General features: G+C 41.2%; 1 protein-coding gene across 1 annotated transcript in view; it reads left to right on the plus strand.

Moving 5' to 3' along the window:
* Positions 1-15,758, plus strand: part of TBXAS1 (thromboxane A synthase 1) — a 209,737-nt gene that overhangs the window by 35,193 nt on the left and 158,786 nt on the right. Inside the window, exon 2 of the mRNA XM_088521625.1 lies at positions 14,182-14,275. Coding sequence (XP_088377751.1) covers positions 14,182-14,275 — 94 coding nt within the window. The remainder of the gene's footprint in view (positions 1-14,181; positions 14,276-15,758) is intronic.

The raw sequence follows: 15,758 nt of genomic DNA on the forward strand, positions 1-15,758 counted from the left end.
ACCCCACTTCTTGATTGACTTTGGCAGCATCTGTCTGGCTGAGCACATGGACACCCTTCCACTACCTCCTGAATACAAAACTGAGAGAAGTTCATTGCTGCTGGGATAGTCTGCTGTTTTAGTGGCTGCATCAGGCATCAGGTCAACCATATGGGAAGCAGCAAGGGTGAATATGTGGGGTGGATGGTAGGGGGAATGGGACCACTGTCTTTCTCAGGGGCCATGAGCACTTGGGTTGTCTCAGCTGCCTCCTACAGTCCTTCTCTAATAGGTTACCTGCTGACTGGATTGATTCCATGTAAATGTAGTTCCTAGGATGGAATTATTGTAGTTGAGATGACCTGGACCTTTGCCGGTAGCGTGTGAAGACCAGCAGCTACCAAATAGCTACTGGGACCAATTTTCTCATATCAAGTCCCATGAACCACTCCAGTGTCTGCACAGCAGCTGGATGGCCAGACCACTGTGGACATGTCCTTTAACAGAAAAACTGTGGGGTCAGATTTATAGTAACTCTAACTGATTATTCATTTTGTTGGTGGATGAGAAACTATTCCTATAAGTTTCTTCAATAATTATCCTGCTGATTAATTCCTCATGGTTATCAATCAGCTACATTTTGCAGTTGAGCATTGAGCCAATTTTTTGTTTGTTTAGCTTGGTTGTCTAGTTTGGACTCATTAGTCCTCTGTGTTGTGTAAGGTCTTAAGGCAAAATGTGTGGTCTGGTGGTTCTAGTGCTTTGGAATAACCCAAGTATGTGCCAATGGACAAGTTATATTTATCAGCGATACCTATACCCCCTGCCAAGAAAAAAAGGCTTGTTTGACAATACTGAATGGCATTAATTACATTTTTAGCCTCTCCTCTGCTTCTTTGTTGATGGCATCCCAAATTGATAGTTCCATTATTTTATGTTGGGATGACGTCAGGCTAATTGGCTCATCGTTACCTCTGCTTTTCTCTTGTCCTTTTGCATTTTGGAATTATGTTGGCAACACTTCAAACGCTCTGAGTTCTGCTAGCATTCCAGGGTTTGTTAAAAATCATTATTGTTGTTGCAAAGAGCATCTTAGCCCTTCTCTTAGGCATATGTTATGTGAGACTGCTTATTTCTGAAAATGAAGCGGCATCCAGCTGGATGCCTCTTTTTTTTTTTTTTTTCCCTGCAGTTACAGATTGTAATTTTTCTGTTGCCTCAGTTTAAAAAGTGGTGTTCTTTTTTCAAAATACTGTTTATTCAAATATTGATACCTATGTCTGAGAAAAATGAAACCAAAGTCATCTTAACCACTTACTGAAATACTTGCAGATCCAAATTAAAGTAGGCAGTCATCTGATTCCTTCCTCACATACTTCCATTTCTTCTTTCCTCTTCCAAAAGTTCTTAACGTTTGTTATCTTTCTCTGTTTTCTCATGAGGATAGAGAAGCTGGCACTTGGGGAGCCTTGAAATCTACTCGAATCCCTCAAACTTCACTTGAAAAGTCATTTTCAAGGGTGTAGTCATGGACAGTTCTGACCTTTTACATGGATTTGGAGTAAAAGGTGTTAAGAAGAGGTGGTTCTCCAACAGACAGTCCAAAGCATGCCAGGGAACAAACAATTACCTCTAATCAGTGCAACTGTAATGTATAAAATCTTCAGGCTTACACATTAGATTTTTCTCAGAATGTTGTTTAGCAGGACAACTTCCCAGGGAGCAAGAAAACAGCTCTTTCTGAAGGTGCTAGTGTGAATCCTCAGTAGCAGAATGTCGTCTTAACTCACCTCTACTGAAGATGCACCTTCAAGGGATAGATGCATATGAAAGATGAATGCTCAGCATGAATAAAAACATGACCTAAAGAAGCCCTTGTGGCAAACAAACAGCGACCAAAACACATAAGTTGTTAAATATTTATTTTGTTCTATCGAGAACTGAACAGATTTTGTGTGTGTGTGTATATATTTATATATATACACAGATACAGACCTATATATATATTTAAATGCAGTTTCATTAAACATTTGAAGGATTCAGAAGTGCCTTAGGTTGAGTTAGCTATTCCTAGCGTAGTGACTCGATAGGCAAATAAAACGGCTGTTACGCAGTGCGGGGTGTCATCGTGGGAATTTGTACCCTCCATGGGCTTTACATTGCAGCTGCTGTTTCACTTACCACTTGAGACAAACATTAACGCTTATTTTTGGAGCTCTGATGGTAGCCAGTGAGGGTTACCTCTCTACACTGCCATGTTTGGCACGTGGTATTTAGACTCGTGTACTACTACAGCTTACCTGGTTTCAGTGGGTTGTGCTGATGCTCTCTTGAGTCTTTAATTTGTACTCCTCCTGTTCAAAGCTTTTCATTCTTTGCTGTTTTTGACTGTTTTTTCTGGACCAGCTTTGCTCAGGATCAGCACTAAACTCAAACTCCCCAGCAGTAATTAAAGTGATTTGTTTCCAGGACTCTTGTTCTACGGTTAGCTCATTGGAGATCATTGGTGTAGCTGACACAAAAATGTATAAATCCAACTATAATAACTAATGAACCTGGAATCCAAATCTCCTTCTTTGTTGTTTAGCTGAGGACAGTGTTGAGGATTCCGTGTCCCATCTCCAGCCTGTGACTTCTGTAGGACTCAACTTGCTGAGCAACCAGTTCCCTCCTCTACTCTCTTCCTGCCAGGATTTCTGTAGTTTGTAACAAGCCTTGCTCTCATTCTCTTCTGCTATTGGTCCCAACTCTGTTGTCAGTCGTTTTATCAACTTCTTCATCTCTTTAAAGCCTCTGTATTTCAGCATCTAGCTACTTTTTTCTGCCTCTGGAAAATACGACTGATCCATGATGAGGTTCTTGCAGATTGGTTGAAGAAAACTGGCTTTACCAGGCTTCAGCTCTCCTTTTGCCTCCCTTTGAAGGTGAGTCATTTATGGTAATGAGTCACCATTCTCATCTCCCTATGGAATTTTGCTTCATTGTGCTAGTTAAAAAGTTATTGAATGATAGTATGCAGACCTCCCCCTCGGAGCCCCCTGTGATGTATGTATCATTTTCATTTTAGTAAGATTTAGGAGCCTCATCCAAGAAAGATGAGGGTCCCACTGTGCACGGTGCCATGCAATGGGAAGATGGTCACCGTCTTGGTGGATCTGCAGTTTAGATGTTGAAGCTTTTTGCTTTTGTGCGCCAGGAACGTTAAAGACTGCTTAACTGCAGGTGAGAGGGTGAGCTAGGACAGAAGTGCATCTGCGGGTCTTTGAGAAATACTATGAGGGGAGTCTTTAATGAATTTGTATGGTATGTTACTTGTATGACAGTATGTCGGATGTTAAAAGCCCTGGAATCCAAGGAAGAGGCAACTGCAATGGACTTTCTATTGTTAGCAGAGAGCAATGATTACAAATTGCATCCAGGAGCTTGCCAAATAAACAGTTTAAGAAAGAACATGACTGATATAAGAGCAAAGACACTTCATTAAAATTAGCTCTTCCTGTCATGAGTGCAACTGTTTCTCCAAAAAGAGGACTGTTGCTGTGTGGGTTATGTAGGATCCAGACAACCAGACTGCCGAGTAATCTGTCATGTGGCATGACACGGAGTAATGCAAAATCAGCCCTGTTCCAGGAAAGCCATTTCCATGTCAGCCTGTACATGAAAATTATCTGACTTGAACAAGGGTTTCTTTATAAAGAAGTTAAGAGAATTATTCTTAACGGTTGGAATTTGTCTGTGTCATGGAGGAATGGTCAGAGTGGACTTAAAAGTGCACTCACAAGATGAGATAATGTGAAAGAAGCATTTTTTTTTCTTTTATAACTAGCAGCCCCAGAAGGAACATGATACTTAAGAAGTATATTTTTGTCTCAACAGTCCAACCTGCTGTTTAACAAGTAAGGCACAATTTTAATGCATCTTCTAGTGACTAGAGAAGAAAAATGTATTTCAGTCCTTCCTGCTTTGGTTCATGTACCCAGTGTTGTTATTTCTGTGGTGATTCAGAGCACCAGGAAAGTCACTGGATGACACTGAGGAGCAATACTTGAGGATGTTTTCTGTGTGTTTGGTTGTTTTGTTTTGTTTTTGACTTTTTTTTCAAGCTTGGAATATCTCCTCGAAGTTTGCTTCCTGGGATCCTCTCACCCAGTCTATCTCAAATTCTGCTCATTTTTTTTTGTCTTTGTCTGGCATCTGTTCAACTGCCTTCTGTTTCGTAGTGGTTATCAGCCTTGGCTAGTGGCCCACAGTTGCGTACTCAGGCTTGTTCTGGTGACTTGGACTGTTCACATTTCCAGAAAGAAGACTAAAATAGCCTCAGTGGTCTTCCTGATTGTGCAATGAAGCCTATGGTTAGTGAAGGGTGTTCTGCTATCGCTGAAGTAGCAAACAAAGTTTTGTACCTTGCTCCTATTCATGTCATCTTATGACCTCAGTCCTTTTCAGAACATGAATTCATTTATTCCTCCTCCCAGACAGCTAAGCTTTGGTTAGCCCACAATTTGGGGTCTACCTTGTAAAGTCATGAAGATGGCTCAAAGAACAAGAGGCAGTTGAGTTTATTTTCCACTTTTTCAACAAACTTTGAATCCCACTTCTGACCTTCCTCTTACTGTTCCTGTATGCAGGAGCCTTGAGGATGGATGGGTCAGGTCATCTTTTCCCTCCTGCAAGAATTTATGAAGCTGCCCCATAGTGCCCACACTGCTGTGTTGTTTTTCACTCTGGGAGCTCTGGATCCCCTTCACTTAAATTCTAGTGGTATTCTAGTGGTGGCAGCAAAACACACTGCACTTCTTAGATATATGTGTGGTAGCTTATCTTGCTTAATTCTGGGCCTTTTTTTGACGGCTGAGTGCTATTTCATGATATAGAAGATTGTCACTTGAGCAGAGCATGTTCCCTGAAGCATTCTCACTTGCAGTGGGTCCTTCCACGCTGCTTAATGTGGTTGGTTCAGCCACCCACCAGGACATGGGATTATTCCTCCAAAGGTGTTTGTGCCTCCATTGTACTTGGATGGTGTGGAAATAAAGTGACGGAAAAGGTGCAATTTAATCATTTGCGATGGGGATTCTTTTTTTTTTGTATTACTTTGGGGTAATAATAGAAAAGAAATAGAAGGAAAATCTGAGCGAGAAAAGTTAAACAGACAACCTTTCTCCTTGCAGCATCAGGGTTTTCAAGTCAGGGGAGCATGTAGAATCTCTACTATTAATTTCAAGTTTATCATAGGCTGTCTGGTATGTGCAGTATTATGGCATCGTTCCTGTAATTAAGGGTCAGACAATGTTGTCATTGTCACCCCCTACAATAATGGATTATAACTTGCTTAAAATAACGAGCTATGAGCTGAAATTTTATGTCAGCCTTCAGACTGATAGCCAACTCTTATTTTTAATCTGGCATAGTCAATTATAGGTGGGTCTGGGAGCACCACAAATTAAGATTTTTGTGCTGCTCCCATTATACAGCTCCATTTTTCAATTGCTTATTGCTTTATCAAACTCTAACCAGCTGGGCTTCACATTTTGCAGGACTGGTGTCAGCCTCAGCCACAGTTATTGAAAAACATCAGTTAACATGAGCTCCATGGTTTCCCAGACAAAAGGCTAAAGAAAAATATTGCTTTACTTGTTTTATTTTGGGGGATCTCTCAGTGCCTTTTTTTTTTCCTTCAGTTATTACGTTTGATTTATGTTAGCTTTTCTGTGCTTTGACTCAGGGATTCAGTATTTGGTGGGAAGAGGTGGCTTTTTTTTTTGTCAGTGGATGTACCTTTTGCCTTTCTCAGGCAAATCCGGGCAAATTACAAGTACTGGAAAAATTGCAGTTAGCACATATTCATTGGAATCACTTTTATTTATATATAGCTTTAAGTAATATTTCAGATTCTGTCTTTGCTGAATGTCCTCTCTCTGTACTAAGCAAGTGCGAAGCAGAGACCAGGGCATCAGGGAATGGCCCCGTGACTGAGGATGAGGAAGGGAGGGGATGCGGCAGCGCTGCGGGTGCAGCGGGCTCACTGGTGCAAGCATCAGCATCCAGCAAGGAACTCGTCATTTTGAACTCATCGCTCTTGAATTCTGCTGTTCTTTTTGCTCTGAGCAAATATTGGTGAGACCCTGCGGCAGGCTGCGCCTCGCATGAGAGACAACCAGCTCCTTCTGTCAGCTCCGCCATTAGCTCACTTGGCAAAGGTTCCTGCTGTAGTTCTCGGGTCTTTTGGTGACCCGTGGGGATATAAAGTGATGCAATGTGATGGATTTTTAATGAGGTTTTTAAAAACCTGAGAACTTGCACAGAAAATTGCATTAAAGGCACATTATTAAGGTTGTAAAGTCAAGCACACAAAAGTTGGGGAATGCAGAACAAAGTTGGGTGGTGGGCCGTTAATTCAGACACTTTGTGCACTATGGAATGATCTTTAGCTCTCTGATCACATCTGTTTCTGTTCTGCAGGACCTCTGCTGTGTTCAGTCTGCAGAATGGATGGTGGCCCTGGCCCCTCGATGTTCACTTAAAAAAATAATAATGATGATGTCATGTGCAGTGTAATGATGAGGTCTGTCTGCATCTACCCCGAGCTGTTTCATGGGGGGTGAATTCTCACTGCAGTCGGTCACAGCAGCTCCTCTGAGTGTACAAGGGGGGAAGGGGCTTGTTCCAGCAGTGCTTTTTGTCTCTGTTGTGGTGCCTGCCACGCTGCAGTACGTGCACACTGAGACTAGCCCTAAAAGAGGAGGAAGGATAACGTTTCAGGAATGCAGGCACCATAGCTTTGCAAACCCTTCCTGGGCCTCTCCAGTATCGGGCCATGGGCCCAGTGAGCACCTCCTTTGTGGTGGGGAAAAGCTAGGATGGTTGGGCTCCTAGGCAGATTTTCCCTTCTCCATGTGAACATGAAACTGCATCCTCACCCATAACATTATTCGCAATATGTAGAAATGGCTGAGATGCCCAAGGAAACACGCACTGTTGCATCACGAGGATATGAACCTGCATAGCAATTAGGGAGACTAATTAGACTGAAACTTCATGTCCTTTTAATTATGCAATTAAGACATCTAATTACAAAATTAAGATATATAATTATGTGGGGAGGGAAGAAAAAAAAAGCTTTATGAAATTTTGCTCCAGTTTTATGAAAATGCCTGTGTTTATGCACACTTCAGTCTTCTTGGCTCAAGGTGGAAATGTTTTCTGCTGCATGCCGCGTAGCGTATGCAATGTAGGAGCAACACGGTGTTTATATGGGCTCCAGCACAGGCTTCCCGGGAAGCTCGTGTCCAGCTCCGTGTGCGGAGGCTTCTTCTCAAGAGAGTTTTGCAGGAAGGAGGTCTCGCCTGTTTCTTAGGGTGCCACGTGCATATGAGGAGGCAACAAAATTGGCAGCTATGGGCCAGCAGCGTTTTGTTTAAGAGTGCAGGGCCAGGGCTCCAAGGCTCGTGAGCAACCACTCATGTTAGGGATTTACGAGACTCTCTGCTTGCAAGAGCTGCTGCTCTGGGTGAAGTGGCTGCACTTGGAGAGGGGTGATGAAATACTGTCATTGGCCTGTTGTACAGACCATCTGCCTCTCCCAGGGCTGCTCTGGAGAAGCGTGGTGATTTTCTGTAATTTTGTTCAACTTCCCCCTTCCCCCCCTCAAATTGTCCTAATTTACTGTTGTATCAAAAAAAAAAAAAAAGAGCAATCCCCAAAACTTTAAACACACATTGAAAACCTTCAGCCCTGTTGCAACCAGCCCCTCAAGCCTATGAGTTCTCCTGTGATAAGAGACACTAAGAGATTTGCTCAGCAGACCAGAACAGTATGGATTAAAAAATGATTGTTAGCAGATAGATGAGGTATAAATGTTATCGGGCATATAATTTGGCCTTTCCTGCACATTATTTTATTAAAAGATTAGCTAATGCACCAGGAATAATAATCGTGTGGTCATTTAGGTTTTGCAGCTGGTAAACATCTGCCCCGGTGGAGGCAGACGGTGCAAGTGTGTGTAATGTCTATCGTATTCTCATGCAATTATGTCAAAATTCAAGCCCTGAGAATGCATGCAAGTCATTTAGCAGAACGCAGGCTGTATGGTTGCTCTCATTATCTCCAAATCTGGCAATCCAGCCTCACAAATTCCTAGTTAAAAGGTATAAATTCATTACATTTTGAAAATGATGTTACTGTACTCAAATAACCTTTCCCAAACTGGATACACTCTATTTTGAAACTTGCTGCTGCGCTGTGCTGAAATTATCCTTTTTTTTTTTTTTTAATCCTTAGTCCTTCCCTCATCTTAACTCACTGCTCTGTCTGACTGAGTGTATTTTCTTTCAGTGGAAACCTTGATTTCCACTAGAGATGCCTCAATAATGGGCATTTTGTTAGCCTTCAGGGCCCTACCTAGGTAGCATGATTGTGAGAGTTTTACTTTCCCCATCTTTCTCTCTTCCACTTTGGGAGAAAATTATTGCAAACTTGTGTGTTTTGGCGGGGCTGGATTGCTGATTCCTTTTTTATCTTCAAATTAATGTAGTTCCTGGAGGTAATAAATGGGTGATTGCATCCATCTTATGTGGTCTCTACTTTGGCCTTAATACTTGCCCCATTGTAAGATCTGGGTTCCTCATTTGCAATGGCGTCATTGTAATTTTTTATCTTGCATGTCTGGAACATCAGACTGGAGGAGAGAGCACGGTGATGGCAGCTCTCCACTAATGCGGTTGCATCATGATGCAAGTGCACGTGATTTCTAGTACGTGCTAACAGCAGAAAGACTAACTCTGTAGCCAGCTCAGTGAGAGTATCAATATTTTGTGGAGACTGTGCTTCCTCAAGCACACAGATGTTTATGCATTTCATATGAAGCAATCTCTGCAATGCTGGAGATGCTTTTGTTATTTTGTGTATTATCCCTGCTTTAGGAGCAAAATGCATCTTGGTATTCATTTTGGGTCTAGCATGGGTATACATACATAAATACTGGCAAATAAGAGATAAACATCATGCGTTTCCACCTGTTTGGCAGGAGTGATTTCCATTATTTTAGCAAAATGCTTTGTTTTCCCACTCAGTCTTTCAAAATAGTGCATCCCCCAGCTCTCAGAAATGAGATTAAAACATCACGTTTTCCCTCTGAGTGTTCTAGTTTACAGCTTTCAGATATTACTAGGTATATGTTACCTAGGTGTAAAAGAAATGATGCAGTTTCTGTTGAGGGAAAAACTTGGGGTGATTTCCACAGTAGTGGAACTCTGTGAAACAGAGTTATTGACTCTTGAGTGTTACCTGCTATAGAAATTGCTTGCACTTAGTGTAGGCCACGTAGTGCTCTTGCAGTTCCAGTTAGTACTGCCCTGTGGAGCATAGCTAGCTCTGTCACTTATATGTCTATTGCAACTTAAGCTGATTATCTTTGGGTTTGATTGTTTTCCCTTGTTTTTGCATGGTGGTTTTGGGAGGGAAGCTCATTTTTTTCAGAGAGCTTAAATCAGCCTTGCTGGCCTGTAGGAATGTATTTGGTACGTTTGGTACTTTCTTTTAACAGTCATGGGGACCGTGTAGCTCTGAGAGGCCATTTGAATGTCTTCAAAGAATTATTGAGTTGTTTATTGATCTGCTTCATTACTCTTGTTCCTCTGGTTCCTTTTGATGTCTTGTCACCTTGTACCAAATACAATAGTAAGGCTTTAAATTAATAGCTGTGCAGGAAGCCCTGCGTGTGTAAATATTAGGGTATGTTTCTCCTTAAGAGTGAGAAGGTGCTGCAAGTTTTTCCTTGTCCCTTCTATCTTGCCGCCATTGCAGTTTCATCCTTTTTCGTGCCGTACCCTTTCCACGAAGACTCCTTCTGACTTCATTTTAACAACACTGAAGCATCTGAGGTTTTGTCTTTTAGGTTTTGTAATGGTCTGATCTCTTGTTTTGCTATGGGAAGCTCGCAGAGTGGTGCCCTGTCTAAGGATAATGAAAGCAAATTAGAAGGATTAGATTTATTTTCACCCTTTTCCTTTTATCTTTGCCCTGTGTATCTTCTACATCTGTCAAATTAATGAATTAAAGGTGCCGGCTGATTGATAGCTCATTCAGCCATTACTCAGGTGTCCCTCAGTCCAGGATGCACGCCATGACAAAAATACAGCCTTTTAAGTATTTTAGCATAAGAATACATTTCAGAGAGACTGTATATGTCCCCAAACCTGAGTCAGAAATACAAGTCATTTGGGTTATAGGATTCATTCGGAGGAGGGAACCCAAACATTCAAGCAAGTATGAAGATAAGAGGAGTGGATGTACTCAGACCAAAGAATATATCTACACTCTTTATCTGACAGTGGTATCAGGTGCTCACAGAAAAAGCAGAAAAATGAGGCAAATATACAACAATATATACATTACATTTTTGCACTTCATATTCTTGGTGAGTTTTCCGGCCATTAACTTTTTAAATTTCTGGTATACACAACCTCTTCTGACAAGGAGTTCCGAAGTTAGACTAATTATTATGTGAAAAAGTGCTTCATTTTCTCTCACACCACCTGCATATTTACTAGTGTCCTTTTTAGATGTAGTTACTACTCTTGAAATATCTTCTTTATGCCGTGCAGGATCTTAAATATATCTATCCTTTGCCTCTGCAGCCACTTCTTTCTCCAAGTTTAAAGTTTTAGTTTGTTTGCTTCTTCCTTGTACAGAAGTTGTTCCATATCTTTGCTCATCTTGGCCACCACTGCAGCATCTCCTCGATTTCTAAATCTTTTGAGATGCAGCACCAGATCTGCATGTGGTATTTAAGAAGAAAAATGTAATTGCAAGTTTTTGAGCAATACTCAAAGCTGTGTGTAACATTTTCCCCCCTTTGCTTTTCCCCAGTAAATACTCTTCAGCCTAGGAAAAGGCCAGCAGTTTTTTGCATTTGACTCATCTCTTCTATTCGTTAGGCTCTTGGCTGAGCTTCAACTGTCAGGAAACGTAGACAGGCCCAGCACTGCATATCTGGAAGGTCTGGAATTCTGATACGGACTAATTTTGGTGATAATTTAAGAGAGAAGTGTGGTAGGAGGAAAAAAACCTCTTCCTGCCACTAATGAGGCAGCCTGGAAGCTGTTTCATTTAGAAGCGCAGCTTTCCCAGATGGGTGTGCACAAGCCGTGCCGGTGCTCACTCCGCTAGGTAAAGAGGATGACCTGAAACACTGTGGAAGAAGAGAGGGAAAGGGGGTGATTAGAACCCAAACCTTTTAGACTCTGTTTAAGATTGCAAAACATAAGCTGTTACATTAATAACGGTGCAAGTTGCATCTTGTCTCCATTTCTGCCGAACTGCAGATGTTTCAACAATAGCGGAAATCTTGCGGATCACAGAACGAAGCTATATGAGTGTGCTGATGAGATTGCCTTCTTTTCCTGCTGGCCCTGCCCTTTAGTTGTCATATTTGAGCATGCAGCTTGACTAGGCTGCTTCTCTGTTTCCCATCTCATTGTAAACCATGTTTCCCTGCCTTTTGAAAACCTCCTTCAAATGTAACTGAATAAAAAGCATCAGAGAACTGTGCGTTAAGAGGAAAAAGAAAAGCAAATTCTCAGTTGTATGGAGCTGCCATGAATGTTCAGCAGCTGACAGAGATGAGCTACTCATCTAAGGACCAATAGTTTTCAGAGCCTGGATATGGTTCTGGTCTAATGAATCTGGGTGCTGAGCTTCAAGCACTGGTCTAATGAATCTGGGTGCTGAGCTTCAAGCACTGCACTCAGTTTTGTTGTCCTTTTTAAATATTTGGTCATCATCATTTACGTTGAGTGGCATGGTAGTCTCTTACATTTGCGTTTCCATTTTCAATATATGAAGATCAGGAGTCTGCAGAGTGTCCAGTCCATAGTGAAATTCAGAGTTAACTGCAGCTCAGTCTGGTGTTTTGCAATCTCTCCTTTTTTTTTTTTTTTTTTTTCCAAACAGTAAAAACATCAAGGATAAAATGTGGCAAAATTGACTGTTTTTCACTGAGAGAAGAACAGTCATCTTTTCCTCTGTTTACATACAGGAGATGGGGACTTTGCTATGACACAAAGACACTTCAGGCAGGTTTCAAACAGCAGCAAAAGAACCTCCCTGTCTTTGGAGGAAGAAAATGGATCGTGTAGGCTGTTTGTTGTTTTCAAGTTAAAACATATTTTTCCCTAGAGTATTAACTGTTTCAATAAAAATCTCATATTTTTAAAAGCAGTTAAATAACCAAAAAGTCAGCAATATATATAAAATTTATAGTAAATGGTGACTTATGTACCTTTTTTCACAACACCTTGTCAATGTTAAACAGTACTCTTGCATATACCAGAAGACGCATAGTTTTTATTCAGACTTTGTGCTTCCGAAGGTTTGTATTGTCACACAGAGAGAACATTGTTGCTATTTAAAAAATGATCAAATCTGTATCTTTTGACTGTAATTTTTGTAAAGTACCTTCACAAAAGAAAACCCATTAATAGGTACTGTGTTGCAGGAAATTTTCTCAGGAAACCAAAGTGCCCAAAGCTATTAACTAGATACTTAAGCCCCATTCTGTTTTGCTGGTCATGTGAGATTTAATTCTTGCTATTTCATATGTTTCGTTTGCCAGCATCCTTTTTTTTTTTCTTTTTTTTTTCCCTCACAGATAGAAGAAAGGACCATTTTCTCTTAACAAGCGTTCTTTTCTCTCCCCCATCTTCCCTGCTCCAAAAGACTTGGGTGCTGTTTCTCTGTTAGGATAAGCCACAATATTCCTGCCTGCATCAAGGAGGGTGTTTTAAATAAGGCGCATGCAGGTCATTGGACCTGGGGGAGGAGAGTGCCCAAGTCATTGCAGTGGGTGAGTTGAGGCCCTTGGAGTCGGCAGGACGGCTCTTGGGGTTAAGGGGAGTCAGCTCCTCGGGACCTGAGCACACTGATTCTGGCTGGGACTGAATGATCACGTAACGCAGGCAGCAGGTGGGACGCAAGGGACTGAGGCAGCTGGTGCTGTGCCCCCTGCATTTACACTCTGCACTTCAGGCTTTTTATCTGGGGTTTGATTTAATTTCATCCCTGGAACCAAATGAGTCCAATCCGTGCTTCCAAGTGCAGCTCCTTTTGCGTTTGGGAGGGATGGCTGGATAGTTTGCAATGGTGTTGCCTCAGTAAGAGCTGGGGGGTCAGAGCACAGCTGCAAGTTTAATTCTCTCTCAAAGGGGATCTGTGGCATTTTGGTGGTACCAAAATGCCCCAAGAATGGAACCATTGCCCAAAAAGTCGGGGATGCCTGGGAGGATGCTTTAAAACTAGTGTTAATACAGATGTAGCCTTTATTAATCTTAACAACCTTTTGCTCCACACCTTACAGTAACGGTATGCGGCAAGACAGTATTTAGTATTATTGTGTCCCTTGCTGAATGCAACTGTACCTGTTCAATCTTGCCACTATCATAAATCAATTCTTCATGTGAAGAAAGAGGGGATTAAAAAAAAAAAAAGCTTTTGTGATTATTTTGTAACTTTTTCGGCATTGTCCCTGTCAACATGCCTCAGTTTCATCTGCAGTAAAGGATGCATGAAGCTTTTCAGCCTGGGTTTTGTTTCTCTGTATTTTTATCCTTGTTTAATTTGCTGACTGGCAGCTGGAAAATCACTTAATCAGCATATCTGGCCCCAAATACTAGGCTTGACTTGAAAATACTGACAGTGTCTTGGCTCATATGCAACTGAAACTGGTTTGAATTCTTGTTGTGTGATCTGTATAGGTAGTGGTGATGGAAGAAGAAGGAAATAATAGAGTCTGAGGATCTGCATTGTTCCTTCCCCAGCTGCGCCACAATAGGCAAAACCCAAATGCATGTGTTGATCTCACTGTAACTTGGTGTAGCTATAGGGAGTTGCTTTTGCTTTTTACACAAGCCTCTGTGGATCTCTGATTCCACTGCCCAAGTTTGCAGGTCTGTGTTGGAGTCTCTCTGTTCTGCTGTCCCTCTGAAGCACCACTGTTATATTTATTTCTGTGACCTAGTAGCTGCTGAAAGCAATGCCACCACACTAGCTGTATCATCTGTCCAATTCAGAGAGCATCTTTTCCCACCCTGAATTCAGGGAGTCCATCTAAAGAAATGGAGAAGTCCAAGAAGTCATATCACGACAAGAACCAGATTTAGCTTACAGCCCTATTTTTATTGTTATTATTTATTCATTTATTTTCAGGTATTCCACCTCTGCATTCTCCAGACTAGCCAAAGTAGGGATCCGACATCCTCCACCTCTTCCTTTCATTGGAAACCTGCTCTTTTTTCAAGAGGTAAGACACACTTTTGTTTGTACCCATCCAAAATAATGGGAAGAGAAGATAAGACATAGGAGGAATTCAAATCTACTCTTTCATGGTATCCTCTCAATAAGGGCCTGCCTGTGGAAAGAGCACTCACCTTTTTGAGTTAATCAGTAGAAATAGTTTTGTACAAGAAGCACTAATTATGGGAGGAAATCAACTCGAGAGAAAGAAAATGTGTAAGCCTCTGCAGTTAATTACCTGAGCTTTTCCAGGAAAGTTCATGCCCTTGTTGAAGCAAACTTAGTTATGCGAACAGAGCTGATTATGTTGACTAGCCCCAACTGGTTTGTGCTGAGTGGTTTTGGTTCATAGTACCTTTTTGTTTGTGTTTTTGCTGATCACACACATTTATTATATAAACTTGTAAAGTTGCTTGTCCCTCCCCAGTAACTGGAATTAGATAGCACTGAAAGCTATTGCTCTGTGCCACAAGTGTTACTGCCTTAGGTGGGGGACAGGGAGAGAGGGGGGATCCTGCACGAGATTTCCTTTCCTTACTCTTCTGCCCCTCTCCCTGTCATTAAGTATATTAATGCTTTGCTTTTCTTGTTAATTACTCAGTTTTAATAATTTTTCTGTGAGTCCAAGCTCTGTTAATAATGAGGACCTGCCAGTTTTCTGGATGGACTCTTAAAGTAAAATGAAATTCCCTCTTTTAAGTGCATAGTCATCAACATATCCACCCTGAGATTTAAATTATTAATGAAAATATAGTGCCTCTTATGTTTGTCTTCATGGTGATTGTTCAGTCAATATGTGACTCATTATTTGATAAAACCCATTTAAATACCATTTTTACATGTGCATTTGAGTTCATTCAGGGGATAGCATAAAAGGTAGACTTGAGCTGCAAATGGAGGGTGACTTTAACACACACACACAATGTGGTTATGTGGCGTTACAGACCTGTTCACCTTCACTGTTCAGGTTTAAATTCAGCTGAATGCCATGAAGTCACTTGTTCTGTGGCTCTTTGACAAAATCCAATTATAATTAGTCACCTGCTAACACTTGCTTTAGTAAAAACTGCCTGGACACTAAGTTATTCCAACACACTATAGATGGGTTTACCTCATACTACTATGTAAGGGGAAAGTTTCTATAAGCCATTTTCTGAGATCTGTTAGTCAAATTTCACTACCAAAGTTCTGTTCCACAAAGAGAATCAGTTTAATTAAATTCACTTAAAGCAGGATGAGGAAGAAATTTAAATTTTACTATACTTTAGTAAAAATAAAAGTAGTTGTGATGTTATATCTTGGAATATCAAGATATGAGAACTCAACAGGATTTTTAAATGGTGTTAAGTGATTTAAAAACATGAGCTCCACCAGGTTGTATTTCTAGCACTGTAGCATTTTGCCATCTATCTCCTCTCTTGTTCTGCCACTGTGGCAGTGGGGAGGATCAGCCCAGGCTCTTCTTGATTCTTCTTTCTCCCCTTACACAT

The sequence above is a fragment of the Tinamus guttatus genome, unplaced genomic scaffold (assembly GCF_059628265.1).
Source record: "Tinamus guttatus ecotype Peru unplaced genomic scaffold, ASM5962826v1 Tinamus_guttatus_pri_ptg000125l, whole genome shotgun sequence".
Classification (NCBI taxonomy): domain Eukaryota; kingdom Metazoa; phylum Chordata; class Aves; order Tinamiformes; family Tinamidae; genus Tinamus; species Tinamus guttatus.